This window comes from Enoplosus armatus, chromosome 13, assembly GCF_043641665.1.
Source record: "Enoplosus armatus isolate fEnoArm2 chromosome 13, fEnoArm2.hap1, whole genome shotgun sequence".
Classification (NCBI taxonomy): Eukaryota; Metazoa; Chordata; class Actinopteri; order Centrarchiformes; family Enoplosidae; genus Enoplosus; species Enoplosus armatus.
In genome coordinates, this window is record NC_092192.1 from 6,764,299 (window position 1) to 6,783,738 (window position 19,440).

Here is a 19,440-nt window from a genome sequence, read left to right on the forward strand (position 1 = left end):
GGCTTCACCATTCTGACTGACCTCAAAACTGTGCCACTACAGTTCAGATTTAGACGGAGTAACTGGGTGAGCAGTAGGCATTTATTAAATACCTGATACTGGTGATAATTGATGCTGCTGATCACAGCTTCCATCACAGATACTTTTTTGTTTTAAAAGCAGAAATTAAGATAAATCCCCAGACTAGAGCTCCCCCTGTGAATATGTAAGTTGGGTACCCCTGCATTTAAGAAAGCCTAACATAATCTAATCAGTCTAAGTTAGAAAAGCTAGTATAAAGATTGAAACACAAAAATTGAGCCCATCAGTATCCAGAACATCTTTTGGTGAATCTCATCCTCGCTTGGCGGACAGATGGGCAACTCTTCGACTCTGCCTTGTCCACAGAGGTCTAAATCTTCTCCATGACCTCCCTGAACTTTGGTTTCCGCGGCCACAGAAGCTGCTGTCTACCACGACAGGCACAAGCGACCATAACTCAGGCCAGAGTAAGTCCAGAGTTAAAGACCTCGCTGACAGGGGGCCTCAGCCACATGACCCCATTTCATTCTAACTGCACATTCGGGTTTACCAGCTCTGTCTGGCAGCAACCGCATGACCACCTGATCTCACCAGCCGGTGGTGACCAGTTAACAGCTCTACCGCTTCTTTCATCCAACTATCCGAGACATACATCAAAAGATCTGAGGACACAACTACATAATCGATCATTGCTGTTTGGCCCAAGATGTTCTGGTAGCTCCGTCACACACACACAACATCACACTATACTAAGGCGGCCTCTTAGTATGACCTGAAATAGATGAGAAATACACTATGCTTGAACATGGTGGCCATTAAGGACAGTCCATGACTAGCACAGAGGATCAATGCTAAAGCACCGCTTGGGTTTAGATCACTGTTCCTTCCAGGACCTCAGTGTTGAATTCCCTCAGGTATGGACTATGGAGTCCCTTGGCACCATCCTCTCCAGGACCCTCCAACAGACTCCAAATGAAAGCCTTACTCTGCACAAACATTATCTTCTACTTCTCTGTGGAACAGCAAGGGGCTCATGAGTATCCCCAAATGTACCCTGAGTCTTTCAGAAATATCTAGTACCACTCCACCTCCCTCACTATTCTACTACTAGAATACTACTATTCTACTAGAGATAACTTTCCACCTCCAAAGAGACACACATATGCTATTTCTGTGCTCTGGGTCACCTGACACTGAATTTGAAGTCCATCTGTCCCAAAGCCAGAAGCACCAGAACCAATACACACCTGAGGATTTCATCTAGAAATCCTGAGGTCTGAGATAATTCCTCGAGGTCTGCCGAGTGCTCTGTGCCGACTGGCTTTTACATATAGTGAATTAACACAGTGAACACACATCCCAGGAAAAAAAGCTCATTAATTTTGTGTGATGGGTGGATTTTAACTTACATTTCCAACCCTGGGCTATCATTCAATCACTCATTATGTCATTCAGCCATTTCATTATGCCTTCATCCTTCTGGCTATTCATTCATTTAACATTAATATTCATGAAAGCAAAAATCAACTTCATATGACACTGTAAATGATCTTTTTAATTAACATTCTAAAAAATGTAAAGTACCTCTTAAATATTAGCAACACTAGCTGGATCAAGCACTGAGCATACATCTACCCGCATGCTCACACACACACACACACACACAGATATAAACATAACATGAAAAACTACCTGCAGTCTGAATAATGCACTGCACACAGCAACAAGTGTCATTGGCTTCATACCAAACAAACATACACTCATGTCTCCTACTCACCCTCTCCAGGTCTTGTCGGAGGTGTGTGAAGAGTTTGAGGCGTCTGTAGAGGACGTCCTGCTCCTGCTGGGCCAGGTTGTCCACCTCGTCCCTCTTTAAGGTCACCAGAGGTCGATTAAAGTTGCCCTTCCTCTTCAACTTCCAGAACTGATATAAGAAGTCCACCTGCGATGAGAATTGTAATGATTTTGAAAGTCAGTAGATTGGGACATCCATCGCCTCAAGTGGAACAGCAAAGAAAATGAATTTAGCAACTATAAAAGTGAATGGTAAGTTCATCCTTACGATATCATTACTTTGCTGAAATCAATGAATCTGAATATGCATTCATCATTTTGTCTTTATTTTATTCTATTCTATATATTTATTCTTTAAACTGTTGACCAGTGGCACCTAACAATCAACATCGTTCTATTACACTTGAGTATTAGTATAAAAAAGGCTCTTTGCCTGCAGCCACAACCACGTTTGGAAAGCAGAGATCAGTTAATCACGGCGCGTTCTAAACAAACGCCTGTGATTTATCAGACAGTTTACCTGTGAATAAGGGAGTACTTTATTTGATGCAGTAGAGCCGGCGCTCTAAATGCAACTCATCAATACCACATCTGATTAAATGCAATTAATTGCGGAAGCCAAACTCATCTCGACTAATATATGACTAACTGTGCTTTTGAAATACAAGGTAAAGGTCAGAATAATGTTGTGCCGGCAAATGAGAAGTAACCTCATCAAGTTTTTATTTACTATTTCATATTTTATTATTATTGTTTATTATTTTCATATTTTATAACATTGTAAGCCAACACGGCAACACAAGTGCTCCATGGATTTATTACAGTGTTCTCCTGTCTTTAGTTGTTAGTGTTGCCAATCACAAGCTGCAGCTTTTATTAGTGGACAGAAAAGGAACTTTCCATCTATATCACAGTTCAATGAACTGAGACATCCTGCTATACGTCGTTGCCATGGAATTTGTATGCTTGAGCGAGCTGTTGACTCACGGTCTGGAGGAGTCAGCTACACATGAAGGTGTACAATAAATGAGTATGGTGTCATTTCATGTGACAAATCACAGTGTTTCTGTTCCACGGCTTAACGTACCTGGGAGATGGGCAGCGCCAGGTTTTCGGCCACCTCCCTGGGGTCCACCAGTCGGTAAAACTCATCCTCCAGCTCCTGGAGCTTCTGCTTCCTCTGGCTCACCTTCTCTCTCTCCAGCTGTTCCCGCTCAGCTCGCTCTGATGCCGACACCGAAACCGGGTACAATACCAACCTCTGCTCCGGGTCACCGCTGCCACTGTTTGGCTGGTGCTGCTGGTCCGGCCGGAGCTCAGAACCGACGCCTGTGGTGGCCCAGTCAGGTCTGGCCGCGGCGTGTGCTCCGTTGGTGGTGTGGTTGCCGTTGCTCACACTGGTCAAACTGGAGGAGTTGTTGAGGGTTGTACTGCTGTTGCTGGCAGTGCAGCTGTGCTCTAGGCAGAAGGACTTGAAGCGCACCTCGTCGTTCTCTGCCAGGATGGTCCTCATCTCCAGGCCGTGGTCAAAAGCACACGTCACATGGAAGGCCACGATACAGGAGGGCATGGAGCACTGGGAGGACGACAAAGAGGAAATACAGTTAAGGGCAGAGACAGGATAAGAGAGCAAAACGGGAAGGAGGAAGGTGGTATAGGACAGACATAGGGGAGGAGGGATGAGAAGGAAGTAGGGAGCCAAAGAAGAGATGGAGCACAGGAATGGAAGGTAAAACAGCGAAGGGGAAATGATTAAACTATTTGAGTGTTGGTTCTGTCTCTGGGTTCATTAAAAAGACAAGCCGATCAGCATAAAAAGGCTGTTTTTTGTTATCATCTTGGAGCAACTTAAATCTGAAACACACATTCATGTGAACACAGACACACACACAATTTTTCCATCAATTTGTCACTTTGTTGGTCCATTTCTTGTGTCATCAAGGCTCCAATAGAAGTGCAGCGAAGCAGAAAGACAAGCCAAGTCACAACAAACACAGTTTCCCCATTTCTGCTGACATTTCGGTAACTTGGGAGTGTGTGTGTGTGTGTGTGTGTGTGCGTGTGTGCGCGTGTGTGTGTGTTTCTCAGTGCTATCCATTACAGGTCATACTAAGAGGTGGCCTCCTGCTGAGTCCCTCCAGGCATGGTGTGATTGTGTGTGTGTGTGAGCCCTTGTGGCTATGTGTTGTTGTCGTTGTGTGTGTGTGTACGTGTGTGTGTGTGTGTGTGTGTGCAGGTCGATGTACTTTTCAGCATTCAGCAGCATGGTGACTCTCTTCTCTGTGTTGTTTATGAACATGGTGACAAAAACCGGACTGATCCTACCGACTGCACCGTCTGGGAAACAACTTGTGTCTAACGTTTTCACAAACAGCCTTTCTTGCCTTCCCTGGCTCAGCGGCTTTCGGCAAATTCAAAAGTTTGCTCTTTGGTAACCTTAAAAACTACTGCACTCTTACAAATAATGCTTAAGCAATAAGCCAACCTTACACTGAAAATGTAAAGCTTTACCCTGATTTAACACATAAAAATAATAAAAGTAGGTAGTTGATCTTATCCAGCGGTGGTTTATACGATATGGCAAAAAAAAGCTGAATAATAATATAACATTAAAGGCTATTATATCCTATTTTCGCTGTAATTACCTTGGACTCAGAAAGTGATGAGGAAAAATGCAGCACAGACCGGCCTGTCACACCCCCAACAACAATACACTGATTTTGAACTAAAGTAGGTCATCAGTGCGCGAGGTAAACCAGTTCATAATCACAACCTTTCAGCCTTCAGAAGTACAAGAAATCTGTGAGGCTGCAACCTGAGAGTTGCTGAGCGGTCGATCTGTGTTCTTTTTTTAAGAACCACAATAAAATGTAGCACAAGTGAAGTTTGTGTTTAGTGTCTCTCGTGTCCTCGTTTTTCACTCAGTATCAAAAAGGACGTATAATCCTGTGTCCTTGTGTTAATTGGTCAGTTACCTCCTGTTATATGGCCTGTGTGAGGCTCTGTGGACCTGTTTTTATTACCGACTTCCCCAAATGTCAGAGTGAGTCCGCTGCAGCTGCTATCACTTATTTGGTGTCAAAAGGCAAAAGGTTGAACACAGCGTGGAGCCGGCTAGATGTGTTGTTTGGGACGAGCCGAGTCATCGCAAACAAAAAAAAATACTCATCTGGCCTTTTCGACGGCACCTGCTCAGTTCTGGCAGGGATTCATTAATAATGTTTTTATCACTCTGAGTACGTTAACAACATGTTCGTTTGACTGTGCAGTTATTGTCATGCCCAGTGATAAAAGATATCAGTAATATTATAATCTAATCATATTCTACTTTACCCCATGAGAGAGATCTGTATTTATCAAACTGTTAACAACCTCGTCTACCAACAGCAGACTTTCCTCCCTGCTCCAGGTTTTCCCAGTTTCACTGTAAGTATAAATGTGTCTTATTCTTCACGAAGACATTCTTTAAGTACGTGTGGTGTGATAAATACGGGCCCTGGCATGTTTCTGACAAGGCCAGAAAGCCCTCTCGACTCAACATTCAACTCTACACTGCTAACTTACAGTATTTTGCTAATTATTTCATCATCATTATTTTTATCATCTTTGAACATCTAGTATCTGTAATAGTTTTAATTTAGTCTCAAAACAAACACAACAACATTACACTTTCAGGACCATTACTTCCCACACGCAATCCTAGATAATTAAGGAGGTGGCCACACAGGCGTCACCTCTAACCTTCTTAAGTGAAGAAATCCTGATGAAATCGTGGATTTTAAGGCTTGACAGCGCAGCTACAGTATATCAGCGCCAATTATCCATCACAGTTTTACTGAAGATGTGAATATTGATGATTTGTGATGTATTCATTCATTTTCAAAAGCTCTGATTTCCCTCAAATCCACAAACAGTCAAAGATTTTCACGCCCAGTTGGAATCTGGGTTTACATAGACATTGATCTATAACACTGGGGAACACAATTTTTGTTGAGTTAGGTCTGACAGCTGTTTTTAACTAATTTTTGGGTGCGGAATCCAAAACTGATCTCAGTTTTTCTCTATCACGTCAAGTTTTTGAACTATAGGATCCCCGTTTTCTTAAAAAATATGAAAAATACTGTACTTAACAGATATGTGTGTGATAGTACTGACCTATTGGGAGCTGCACACACCTCTCACCGCACTGTCTCAATTGTGACTGCACAAACAAGTTGCCACGTAGCTGTAGATGAGTCCGATCGTAATCAGCTGGCAAGTCTTACTACAGCTAATCAGTGGAATTTTGCTTATCTGGAGGGTAAGCTGTGGAGAAAACTTGACGTGCTAGAAAAAAACTGACTGCAATTTTGGAATCAGCATGCCAATTTTAGTTTTAATCAGCATAAAAATCTAACTCAACAGAATTTTTTTTCAAATTGTTCCCCAGTGTAATAGTGGCAGCAGTACAGCTAAGCTAAACCATTAACCATGCAATGTAAAGATCGACCCCCTTGTCATCTTTTTCCCCTTTTATTTCCCGTCTTTACACAAGTTAAACTCATCTTATCCGCCTGTGTATGAGAGTATTGCGTATGTACTGTGATCTTTTCACTGACGCTAAATCATGTTTACACTTTGTGGAATATTTAAACCCAAGAAACCATGTTTTTAAGGCGGCACCATCTCATCAAATAGAAATATGACTTATATATGTATATGTCTTCTGCTTCACTTTATACACATTTTCCCCCTAAAAATCCAGCCTGACTTTTTTGGGTATCTCTGGAAACTTTTGGATTTACACTCACTTTGAAATAAAGTTCTGTATGTTTGAACGATGTTTGGTGACTGACCCAACAGCAGGCCACATTGATTCATTTTCAATACATTTTCCAACTTATTTTAGCTGTTTGCTACATAGTCACCTGCTTCACCTACAGCATGGCTACAGGTTTTTTAATCTAAAGGGCTGCCATGTTTCTCTGACATCTGTGAAGAAGACAAACTAACCATGAGGCAAAATACTTTCTTAATTAGCTGAGTGTGTTACCCTGTTACTGAAGACTGTTGTTCACAGACTGACTCTCTTTAACAAATACAGCGCAGGCTTCACTGGTTGACCTTTCCAGTGCACCCCTCTTTAATAAAGCACTAATTAAGAGCCTCATTACACTTGGAGAACTTGCCAATTAATACAGCGAGTCATTAAACACAAATATTTAGGTCTGAACACTCGACTCGACCCGATATCATTATCGGAGTAACTGTCAGCTCATGAATATGTTATCACCAAATTATCAAAAGATGAAATGACCAAAGACTTGAAGTATCTCAGCAGCGTGGTTTACACTATAAAAAGTGGCTGAAGGGAAGAACTGACCTACTGTATTTTAAAAACACATAGAAAGACATTAGTACTAACACACACACTGTAACTTGTCTGCTACAGATTTCTAAATAACTAAGTTTGAAAATATGACAAAACATTTTTCTTCTCTCTCAGACTCTGTTGCGTCTAAACTTTTCAAGACAGAAATCTGATTAATCATCTCATACTTTTCCCTACATTAAAGCCTACACAGGACTCCTGCTGCTCATGGTGCCGCGTAGCGCTGCATCTCTACCTTCTGTGTGAGAGTGTTTGTACACCCGCCTGCCTCCAGCCAGGGACACAGGAGAAAGAGACTCTCTCCCTGCGAGCGATTCTGGCTCAAGGACTCGCTATTAATCTACAGCATCAACACTGTGACGTCCTCCCTGCTGCACAAACAAGCATCTGGACACATGTTCATACACATTCAGCACACGTGTATATGTATATTGTACATATTCACGCGCTGATGGAGCATAGGCGTTTAGGAATCCAGTTCACCTTCAGGGCACTGAGTGGTCCGCGGGCTAATAGCTGTAAAGTGGGATAGTGTTAGCGTGTCAGCGGGGGTTTTGTTTGCGTACTCAGCAGCATGTTAAAGAGGTGCCGGGTTCAAACAGATCCACCCGCGCCCAGTGGGAGGCGAAGAACTACGATGATCTGTGTTGTTGAGAGATATTTTGTTTGACAGTGTGTGTGTGTGTGTGTGTAAGTGTGTGTGTGTGTGTGTGTGTGTGTGTGTGTGTGTGTAAGTGTGTGTGTGTGTGTGTGTGTGTGTGCTGAGTTTACACTTTAGAACAATTCTGCAAGAGCTTTGCTGTGCTTTTGTATGTACATGGGTAATATTTTGTCTTTTATCTGTTTGTAAAGATGAGTGTGTTTGAACTTTGATGCCACTCCAGAAATTAAACCTTAATATTGACACACACACACACACACACACACACACAATTAAAACTATCACCAATTTTCTTCAAGCTTGTTTTCATCCCAACGCCATCTCCAGATGATGCACAGTATGCATGCAGATGGCGTGAGGGTTGGAATAGTGAGAGGATGAAGACAAATCATTGGACAAATCTCGATCTTGTCTGTTAAAATGATAATCCAACAAGCACAAGTGGGAGGCTTAAACTCAGCTCTTAACCTGGTTTAATGTTGTTGTTGAACTGGTGGTTAAGAGAGTGTGTTATTAGTGTTCAGGTACGATTTGGGTTCCAGTTCCAAGTTTGAGCGTTGGAAATGTAAAGACACTGAGATGCAGCGATAAGCGTTTATCTGACGTACCTGTATGCAGGTTCCTGTGTGTTCTCGACACAGACTGCAGGATAGAGCCCAGCGGCTGGCGGGGATGTGGGACACCTTGGTAATGGGCTCCATCTTCTCTGGACAGCCTATACTCACCTACAGGAAACACATAACAGGTAGAAACACATATACATATCACATTGTGATAAACAATCAACATTTTGTTGAGATTAATCGTATTTCAGGTCTTTTTCTTTTTATTTACAGAGTACAGCTCGCTCATTCTGAGATAAATCATCACAACAATTCAACTCAACAAACAATCATTTGACACATTTATTGAGAAAAATATATTCTGCTTCCAGCTTCTCAAATGTGAGGATTTGCTGCTTTTCTCTGTTTTGTTTCAAAACTCATGAAAATGTAAACAATGAATAATGAATATCTTTGCCTTTTGGACTGTTGGTCGGACAAAACAAGCAATTTGAAGACATCTTCTTGGACTTCTTAGGCGGGTATTTTCACCATTAACTGATTAACTGATAACATTAAAATTGGTAGCGGTGATGCCTTGTACCATAGTTATTTCATTAATACAGATATGTCACACTAATGCTTCACCCTTCTGTATATCTACCACAAAATCTGTGGAATAACTTCCTCATAAAATGCTCTAAATATCCCCCCAAACCTTCCACTGGATGATAATAATCAACATATTGTAGTTTGAATGATAATTTCTTCAGTGTCTTCCCACTTCAAAGCCAAGATGTCGAATTAGAGAGTGTGTCCTTGGACCCAGAGCAGGGACACCTGTGCTCCTTGGAAAAACATTATTGTAAAGCCCAGTGTGACTCACTCTCTCTGAGCGGTCTATTCAGAGCGGCTTTGGCCCCAAAACTTGCTCCACCAAATACAACCCAAAAGTCATTGACCTGTGCCAACCAGCCATGCAGAATAGAGTGGAGAGCACTCATCACCAAAGTGCCATTTCTTCCTTCCTTCCTCCGCTGCCTATTTCTTTCCAAGAACCATTCCACCTCTTTCACATTAACTTATTCTCATATTTGCGGCATGGCCCCTCCCTCCTCGTCCTTCATGGTTGCATTAACAAGCTGGCGACTGATTTAGGCAGGTCATGCCCCTCCCTCTCTTCAACCACTTGTCCTTCTATCTGATTTTCTTTTCCTCCTCTCATCTGCTCATCCACAGAACGGTCTCGGTTCCTTCTTTTATTATTGATGTCTTTTGTACAGCACACTCAATCGGAGTAGGGGTCAATTTTCACTCCATTGAGGATGTCAATAGAAAGTGCAATTCAGACAATGATGCCACAGCTGTCGCCGTCAATGTTCGCTTCTTTTATACAGTTGATGTGAAAACCGATCGATGGCAAAAGGATTTCCAGTTTTTGAATGCTGTAGTTAATTGATTGGATTGTTCTCAACCCTGATGCCAACACATACAACACGCACGGTTTGCAGGCGTGCACACTCAGAGAGGTTGCACCCTTCCTACTTCTGTTGGTTTGTCAATACTCAAAATATAGAAAAGTCAGGGCTGTAGCTTTCTGTGTGTGTGTGTGTGTGTGTGTGTGTGCAACCACATGCAAGCCTTTAACATGCTCATTCCCGATGAGCAGATTCTAGCCCCAATTACTTCACATTTCAAAGCCCGTAGATGGAAAACTGACAAATTTTGAAATCACTTCAGTGGAAATGGGTGGAAATCACAGTGTTAAATGAAAATGCATTTTAAAAGAGGGGACCGGCATCTTTGAGTGTGTGTGTGTGTGTGTGTGTGTGTGTGTGGTAAAGCTGTTTAAAGAGAGACCTCTCTCTAGGGGTTGAAGGCAGAGGGCAGGAGGCAGCTACACACAGCACTGCAGGGGGGCTGTATCGTTTGAAGGCTGGGTAGTGTGTTCACACACATAAACACAGTGTGTCACACACACAAACATGCATCCAATCCAGCACTCTCTATGAATGACACACACACAGAGCCTCTTTTCTGGAAATTTCCACTGCTATCATGTTCAGTAGAAATCTACTAGCCCGTGTTGTGTTTGTTTATTTGTGTGGACGTCTGCTATTAACACCTCTTCAGCTCATGCAAGCACACACACAACTGAGTCTTTGCAAGGACACGCGCACAAACACACAAAATGCACACACAGCACAGACATGCAAATGATCTTTTTTTTCCCTCCACGGTAGGAAGAGAAAACAAAAGCGAACGGAGCAACGAAAACAATTAGCCCAATCAAGGGTGACAGAAGGCAATTAGAAGTAAAAGGTTTGAGCTGCCAAAAGCTACTCTATTACTGAGAAATCTGCTGGTGGAGTATGTTGTTGAATAGGCTGAAGACACATGACTGACTCTCTTAACAGTTTAAAGGTGTGTGCAAAGCGTGAAGCAACATCCGTCCCTGAACCTCTGAAATGAGCGGCTGCTTTTTAGTCCATTTGGAGCTTTTCAGATGAGAGGCGTTTGCAAAAGGTATCATCAAGACACATCAAGTCGAAATGAGCGGCTGCTCGGGCTGCACGCTTGACAAACGGCTTCCTCGCGAATCAATTTACATTATCCGCAGACTGGTAAGAGCGAGGTCTTGACTGAAGAAGCTACATGAAGTATTTACTGTAAACAAGGAAGCCCAGGTGGAAAAAAAACACTGACAGGTGCGAGTGTTTCTAAAAATCTAGGCCACCTTTCACGTATACCCTGCTGTTTCAGATTTTTTACACTCACGTGCCATATGTACTTTGAGAGAGTTATGGGTCGCTGTAATCCTCCCTCCTCTTCATACTGACTGTGAAGCAATAACTTCATCGAGGGACTAAATGGAGGGGGACAAAACAACGGAAGTAAAGCTACACGCTTGCCATCATAAAGACACCCACTTGGTTTGGATGTCAGAAGCGTCATATTAGCTTTGACTGCATTCAGAATCAGAATCAGAATCAGAAATACTTTATCGGTCCCCGGGGGGGGAAATTACACATTTGAATGCATTTTTGCACAGAAACCTGTAGTCGCTCCACAAAGGTACCACTTCACAGCCAGGAAAGAGAGGAGGGGTGAGTACAGTGACCCATTACTCTTTTAACACACATTTAGCAAGTGAGTGTTCCAAACCTGTCCAATCCGCTTTGTGCCATAGAGCTAAATTGAACTTAGAGGCTGAAGAGTGTAGCACCTCCTCTCGGCAGTGGGTTTCTTTGTATATACCTTTGTAATAATAACGGCAAAAGGTTAAATGAGGTAATCACTTATTGATGCTAGCTATAGGTAAGTGAAAATAAAATCTCTCATCATCTTGTATGTTTAAATCTTAAACACAAGAACCTTCATCAGTTGTTGCTATTCATGTCACTTTAATGGCCACGCAACCACCAGCATGGAAAAACACTCAGAAGGGATTGCCACATTTTCTTCTCCATCTTCTGGAACGGCGAGCTTCTTCTGTCAACATTCAGTCTTATGAAAACACTTTTAGAGCGTTATAATAAACAATAACTAAATTGTTTAGATGAACAACACTGGGGCGACTGACAGCACAAATGTTTCCTTTTGACACCTAAAGGAACAGTGCATGAATCCATTACATGCAGAGGACAGTTTATTTGTACTTTTGTTTGCATGCATGCCAGCGGTCATCGACGAGGCCGCTCATTGTCAAATCTTCCATCACAGCGATCTGCACTACTACTGTATTTCTGCTCCATCCTTAATGGCAGATATTTTCTTTCTCTCTTTAACCTCATAAAGCTTTAAGAAAAGGCTTAGTGTGCAGTCTTTTGAGAAACATGAATGGTGGGTTACAGCATGTTTCTGTCGATGCAAATGTGGAAAATAGAAGCTGCTGTACCTGAAAGAGTGCACTAAGGCTAAGCCTTTTCAGAGATGGATGTCGTTCAGGGTGAGGGTGAGAAGAAGGGAAGCGCAGTCAAAACACAAGTGCAGGAGCCAAAATAAGCACTGTGTGGGTCTTCATCAAAGCATGTCAAACACCACACAGTCTTTCAGGTGGTCTTCTCCCTTCTTTCATGGCGTAGACGCCTCGTCCAAGACAACCTTGTTTACATACTTGTTTTAACGCCGCACACATACAGTAGTGCACCAAGCGTTCTCTGCCTCTTCACGTTTACATAGCTGCTGACTCCACTGAGCTAATTTAGCATGGATGGATTTTTACCCTAATTTTGACAGTGACTACAGCTGTATGCACTCATGCAAATGTAAACAACAACCACTCACTTTCTAGAGCCACTTTGCACCAATATGTGTGACTGGTTACACCCAGGTGCAACCACAGCTAAATTATAGCACTCAGGAGCTACTGATGTGCTCGTAGGTCTATCTTTGACTGGAAGAATCAAGTCCGGCACCAATTCTACAACATGTAGAAAACAACTACCTTAAGTACAAGAACACACGGAGGTCAACTGAGGGCGTGCATGACAAAAAAAGGAAACTGGAAATATTATCTATATCAGACTGTATTTGGATATTTTGGCCATTTCGACCCCCGTGTCTCTCCTTGGGTCTCACCTCAGGGATCCATAAGGCACAGCTGACGTGGACCCACTTGGTTCCACTGCGGGTGGGCTTGAGGGCCCCCCCTCTCTTGGGGCAGAGCAGACATTTGGGCTGGACACCCAGAGCGCAGGTCCGACACAGCCAGTTCCCCTGGGGTACCTTCAGGATGCCATAACACGCCTGCGACGGGGACAAAGAGAAGCAAAAGTTCGGAGAGGTCATGATGCGAAGAAGTTGGACAAAAAGAAACACTTCATAACTTATAATTTCAAACAGGCTATGTGAATTTGGAGGCTTGAATTTTCCCAGCACAAAAACAGTCCCCCGTTGGCTACTGTATAACTTTGACCAAATCTTGCTTTCCCAACCATGTGTTGAGCTGCCTGGAACATAGGAAATTGTGGTGTGCTTGTAATTTTCTAGCAACATATACTCTTCTTCTGCCAAATGCTTGCACGAAGTTTGCTAAAGCATGCAAAACCCTTGTTATACTCTTCCAGTTTGGCATTTTAAAATACATGACAATTTAATGGAATATATTCATTACTTTGAGATCTGGTTCTTACTTTTTTGAACTAGTTCAATAAAGAAGTACGAGAGGGGCCAGATTGGAGAAAAAAAACGATGATTTACAACAGGCTGGATTTGAACCCAGACATGAGTTTAACCAGCTACGCCACAACGCCGCCCCATCGTCTTGTTTTTATGTCCCAATACTTTTCAGTTTTGAAAACAGCATATTTTCAGTGGCTGCTGCTTCTAAACCGAGAACATAGACAGTATTTACAGTCTGCCACTCATTTCTTCTGTCATATAAAATTAGCAAATTCACAGTGACACACCTCCGTTGCCTCATCTCATACGACACACCAAAACACAAGTCCTCACAATGTTATTGTCCCGCCCCAAAACTTTACTTTCAACCGGAAAGTCAACATTTTCAAAATGCCACTTTCTGTTGTTTTAAAACACAGCAGGTTGTTGTATCATCAGCACTCCACCCATTTCCCCTTCCGCTAACACACAGGGGTGCTCTGACAGTTTTTCATGCCAACATAATATCAGGCTGACTTATATTAGATAAGATCCAGCCCCCAGGGTCAGAAACAGAGAATGATTTTATTGTCAGATATGATTTACTCCTAAACTGTGGGCAGTGAGTCATTCTTAACGCCTCCTTCTCCTCCATTATTTTAACTTCTACATCAGATCTATCAAATCTAATCTGTTACGAGTCAAGTCAAACAATCTCTTCTTTAGTTGAGGCCCAAATGAAATTCAGAGGCCCCTGGAGCATCCCCAAACAACATTTCAGGAAACTACTGCTGCTCCATTCAAGCCAGGTCTCTCAGTATGCAATCACTCACTCTATTCTACAGAAGGAAGGATGCATCACACGTTATATAGCTGAGAAGCTACAAGAACAAACTTCACCCTGACAGGAGGAAGCTAAAACGACTTCAAAGACTCCGTCTTCATTAAAAGCAATTAAAGCGCCTTATTGATCAAAGGATTTTATTGATCAAACAAAACACTTCAGTGAGCAGGGCCTGTTTTTTACCTGCTGAAGGTTAAGGATAGAGCAACAGTCAGTGTTGAGTGTGTTTACTCTATAAAAGCACTGATATTATTTCATACTCCCTCTGAGGAATTATTTCTTTCACTGCTTGTTACATTTTGTTTCTATGACACCTGTTTTGTTGGATGACCCTGTTTCTTTGTCTTTCTAAATAATTCCACTTTTATTCGAAGAAATGAAGATAAATCTAACAAAGAATTCTTGATTAATAATTTAGGAAACACATTAAACAAGAGACAATATTTGGTGCCAGGTGTTAGAGGCACACTGAGAGTGAAATTGTAGGTGACAGACGAACATGAGATTTGGTCTGCAGCTGGAGGTAACTATTTCCAGTGTCATAACAACAGGTAAGCAGAGGCAGTCTGATGACACTGAAGGTGTGTTAGTGCCAACGGGGGCCGACAGAACAATTAACACTGTGTCACCGTGTAACAAACACAGCGGAGCCCCTCAAGCCTCTGGTTGTCACCGGCACCATTTGCGAAATTGCTACTGTACGTGCTCTTTCATGCTGTTCATAAATGAGGTGAAGAGGGAGAAAAATATGAGCGCAAACGCAAGGCAGCTCTGAGGAAAACAGCAAAACCTTGTCTTTGAACAACCTTGATTTTGTATTTTACATTCACGCTTTCAGCATTTTGCAGCAGGTTTTTTTTTCTTCCCCAGAGTGACTTTCTTATTCTGTAAAAAAGTTTTTAAAAAGCCAAACGAACAACTGAACTTAAGAAATCCACAGCATGTGCTTGAACAGAGAGATAAGCCACTCAATCCCTTCATTCCTGACCTGATGAACACAGACGTTGCACTTGTCACAGAAGACCATCTCGTTGCCGTCCTCGCCCTCTGGCGAGCGGCAGACGTCACACACCACGTCCTCGTCGTACTCGATGCCCAGGCCTTCCTCCGTCTCGATGGCCTGCCGCATCTTCTCCTCACACACACTCTCCAGCTCGACCAAAACACACTCCATCGTCAGCTCGTCCAGCTCGGGTAGTGCTGGTGGCGAGAAGACAGACAGCAAAACTGGATTAGTTTTTGTTTAACCTCTCAAACTTGACCAGAAAACTGAATTCAATTATCTGAAACTCTGGTAAGGCAGGAAAGACTTTAGATGTTTTACACATAATGTTTTTCTGTAAGAGAGAAAAGTGTCTAAATGCAGATCTTCTCCATTGTTCAAAAAATGTACAAAATGTTGAAAGCAGAGAGATTGAGACATGACCGCTCATGGGAGGGATGAATATTTGAGAAAATACTGAGCAATTAAAACTATTGGAGTGCAACAAGGTCAACGCTCAGGTTTCTTTTAGTTCTTGTTATCAACAACGATAACAGTAATGGGAAGCTGCTCATAGGGAACTCAAAATGAGCGAGCCAATATCACAAATTCCAGTTATTTTTGGCTAAAACAAGTGTCTCACACTTTAATTGGAAATGCATACAGCTTTCCTTTGAGACTACACCTCACACAGGTCACTTTGTGTTTTCTTTGGGCCATTTGATGAAAATTAGCTGCAGGATGTGGGAGTATGTGGAGTTGAAGTTGACTCTTAGCTAACCAGAGAAAAAGCTGAGAAACGTTACATGTGCTCTGTCACAACGAGCCCGTTTGCTATCAAAGCCCAAAAAAACGACAACATTTGCCAGTAAGCCCTTCTTGCCCGACAGCTCAGTTCACCACGCCAACATGTGTCGGCATTAGCATTTGTAATCCTGCCACCATTTGCATCTCAAAGTAATGCCTTGCTCTAAGGCTGGTTAATAGTTGATGAAAACGAATTTAATTGGCGAATGCGAGCTTTCTTCCTCATGAAAAAATAAAGCATTTGAAGTATCGGGAAAGTAAACAGTCTGGTTTTCCAGGACGGTGGCAAACAGCTGTGGCATGCTATTATTTCATTACATGCAACAAGACTACAATGATTATAGAAAATGGGTGACAGTAAGGCATTAAATCTACTGTCTTTGCACACAAATCAAATTACAATCTGCAGTCGAGTCAGTATTTTGCTCCGCCACAATCTCTGCTCTTGATATAAATGACATAGAAAATATTAAGAGTATGGTGATTTTTAAATTCAGTATTTACATTGTTCTGTCACATTGCCTCGCCCGAATGCTCCGAGCGGCACTAAAGAAACTTCTGCTGTTCTGGCTTCTGTAGTTGAGGATTATTTATTGATTTATTTGAAGGATTCAGCACTCAGTTGGGAGGTTTTTTAAGTGGAGCTGGGCATCCTGAGTTTCTATCTATTATTTATGTCACTCAATCCCTTCCCATCCAAAAATACAAAAAATATATATATATAAAAAAAACAACTTTATTTACGGCTTCTTGAGCATCTTATTGCCGACGGGGGTTAATGTGCAACCTGAGCTGCAGTTTCACATAAAGATAAGATAAGATAAGATAAACCTTTATTGATCCCCAGCGGGGAAATTCGGTTGTTGCAGCAGCACAATGAAAGCAATAAGAACAGATAAGTATAGAGGTAAAAGAATAAATAACAGAGGTATATAAAAACAAGAATGAAAAACAATACAAAATAGAAACTATAGACAAGTATTTGTAGTCAAAGATGACAAGATAAAAGGGACAGTGGTGAGACATGTAAACAACAATATATAGTTTGTCTATATTAATATACAGATGTACTAGAAGTATAACATAGTATATGGAATATGTATAAGTAAACAGGTGAACTTCTTCATGTATTGGTGTTGAATGTGGCCATGAGCACAAACGAAGGAAGAAGTGAAAGGAAGAAGCCGTGTGATTGTAGCTGTTGTGGATTTAGAAGCTGCTTTTGAAGCAGCAGAGAAAAGGGAAGTAGCGTTAGATATTAACCTGCTGTGACATTTACATCATGAACTGAACACGCAACACAGGAGGGAGGGAAGCAACACCACTGTTCGCATATATTTGAGAGTGTGTGTGCGTGTGTCTGCACTGTGTATGTGTGTACTTTCAGTGTATTTGCTTTATATGTATCTTCTGTGCGTGTGTTTCCATGTTTGTACATGTGACAGCTGTGCGAACATGCAAATACACATATCATTGTGTGTGTGTGTGTGCTCATGACTGCACTTATCTGTCTGAAAGCAACACAGCATCCAGCATGCACACACACACACACACACACACACACACACACACACATTACACACTACTGCTTTTATTCTGCTTGTATTTGCATTTTACAAAATGCATTATAATGCTATGAAGCCTGATCTTAAACACCAAGTGTTTTTTCTATTACTGCTCACAGACTGTATGTTTTCCTGTGTTTTGTTCTGCTGTGATGGCCGAGTTTTCTCTCAGCCGAATAATCTGAAAATCAAATTAACCCCATCTCTAAACCCAACAGAAATAATGTGTAAATTACAAAATTACAGCGTGCCCAGTATCAACACTCCAAGTACACATTCTGAAAACACACACACTCATACATGTACACAGTAAGTGGAGGACTGAGATAGAAAATGCTGAATCATCCCATCAGCTCGCCCAACAGAACCAATCAACCGTCTGTTTGTTTGGTCTACTATTGAAGGTTATGAGAAACAACCCGCTTCTGCTCCAGGAAGAGCCAGTGTGTGTGTGTGTGTGTGTGTGTGTGTGTGTGTGTGTGTGTGTGTGTGTGTGTGTGTGTGTGCGCGCGTGTGTTTGATTTAAGGAGAAAGTGTCCCAGAAATAAGGCCTGAAACCCCAGCAGGGATTTATAAACACAATTACTACACTTTATCTGAAAGGAGCCGATCAGATATCGAATAAAATGGTGGAGATGGGAGAGATGCTCGGGGTCAGCAGTTGTCACCATGGCAAAACAGAGGACAGAGAGGAAGTGACAGAAAAGTGTCGAAGAAGAGGAACAGAGAGGACAGAGGAAGCAGGTGATGATAAAGGAGGAAAGGAGGGAATAACGAGAGGAATGAGGAGAGTTTATATAACTTACTCAACAGCTTTAACCATGAGCAACGTTTTTTGTTTTTTTAAAAAGAGAGAACATGGCATCTCTCTTAATCCTTAAACATGTTTCTGTTACTTCCAGTTTATGCGTTAACCGAACTAACCAGTGCTGAAACAACTAGTCAATTAATCAATTAGTCAACTGACAGAAAATTAATTCTGATAATTGATTCATTTAAAGTAATTTATCAGCGAAAAATGCAAAACATTTGCTTTTCTCTGTTTTATATCATTGTAAATAGAACATATTTGGATTTTGAACTGTTGAAAAGTTTGAAGCAGAACCTTGGACATTGTGGACGGGCAGTTTGTACTTGTTTTCTGACGTTTTAAAGACTAAATTGAAAATGTGATTTAGCTGCAGCCGTACACAGGACACCTGAAGTCCACGAGACTCAAGTAAAACCACATCATTCATGCACACGTACACATTTCTTTAAATTACTTTAGATTTTTTATAGAAGGCAACATACAGGAAGATGCCAAGTCAAAACGCGATATTTCAGCACTTGTTCGACGTCTTTGGAAACTCTTTTGACGTGGTGTCCGTGGTTTTCATTATCAACTACAGATATTATCTTCTTGTTCAAAGTCAAATTGTTTTCTGGCTATATGTGCTCTGTTTAAGCTCACCCATCTGTCTGAACTCGTGGTTGACCAGCTCCAGCCAGGCAACGTCCAGGTCATCCAGGTCATAGCAGCTGTAGCGCTGGGTGGGAGGAGGCTGGGTGTGGCTCTCCCTCTCCTGCCTGTTGTTGGAAAAACCGCCTGACGACTCCGGCAGCAACCTGCAACAAACACAAAGATCACGCCATCAAACAAAACTCAGCTTGTCTTACAAATCGACTGACGAGAGAAAGTAAATCAAGTGAACTATTCAACTTGTTAATGGGTAATAATGCCGCCTCTTGATTGACAGGCAACACAGAA

At 42.0% G+C, this 19,440-nt stretch overlaps 1 protein-coding gene across 1 annotated transcript in view; it reads right to left on the reverse strand.

Annotated features, from left to right (window-relative positions):
• The window catches only part of jade2 (jade family PHD finger 2), a 157,929-nt gene that overhangs the window by 53,961 nt on the left and 84,528 nt on the right, over positions 1–19,440 (reverse strand). Inside the window, exons 5-10 of the mRNA XM_070917199.1 lie at positions 19,144–19,298; positions 15,325–15,536; positions 12,971–13,138; positions 8,456–8,572; positions 2,903–3,391; positions 1,799–1,963 (exon numbers count right to left, since the gene is read on the reverse strand). Of these exons, the coding sequence (XP_070773300.1) occupies positions 1,799–1,963; positions 2,903–3,391; positions 8,456–8,572; positions 12,971–13,138; positions 15,325–15,536; positions 19,144–19,298 (1,306 nt within the window). The remainder of the gene's footprint in view (positions 1–1,798; positions 1,964–2,902; positions 3,392–8,455; positions 8,573–12,970; positions 13,139–15,324; positions 15,537–19,143; positions 19,299–19,440) is intronic.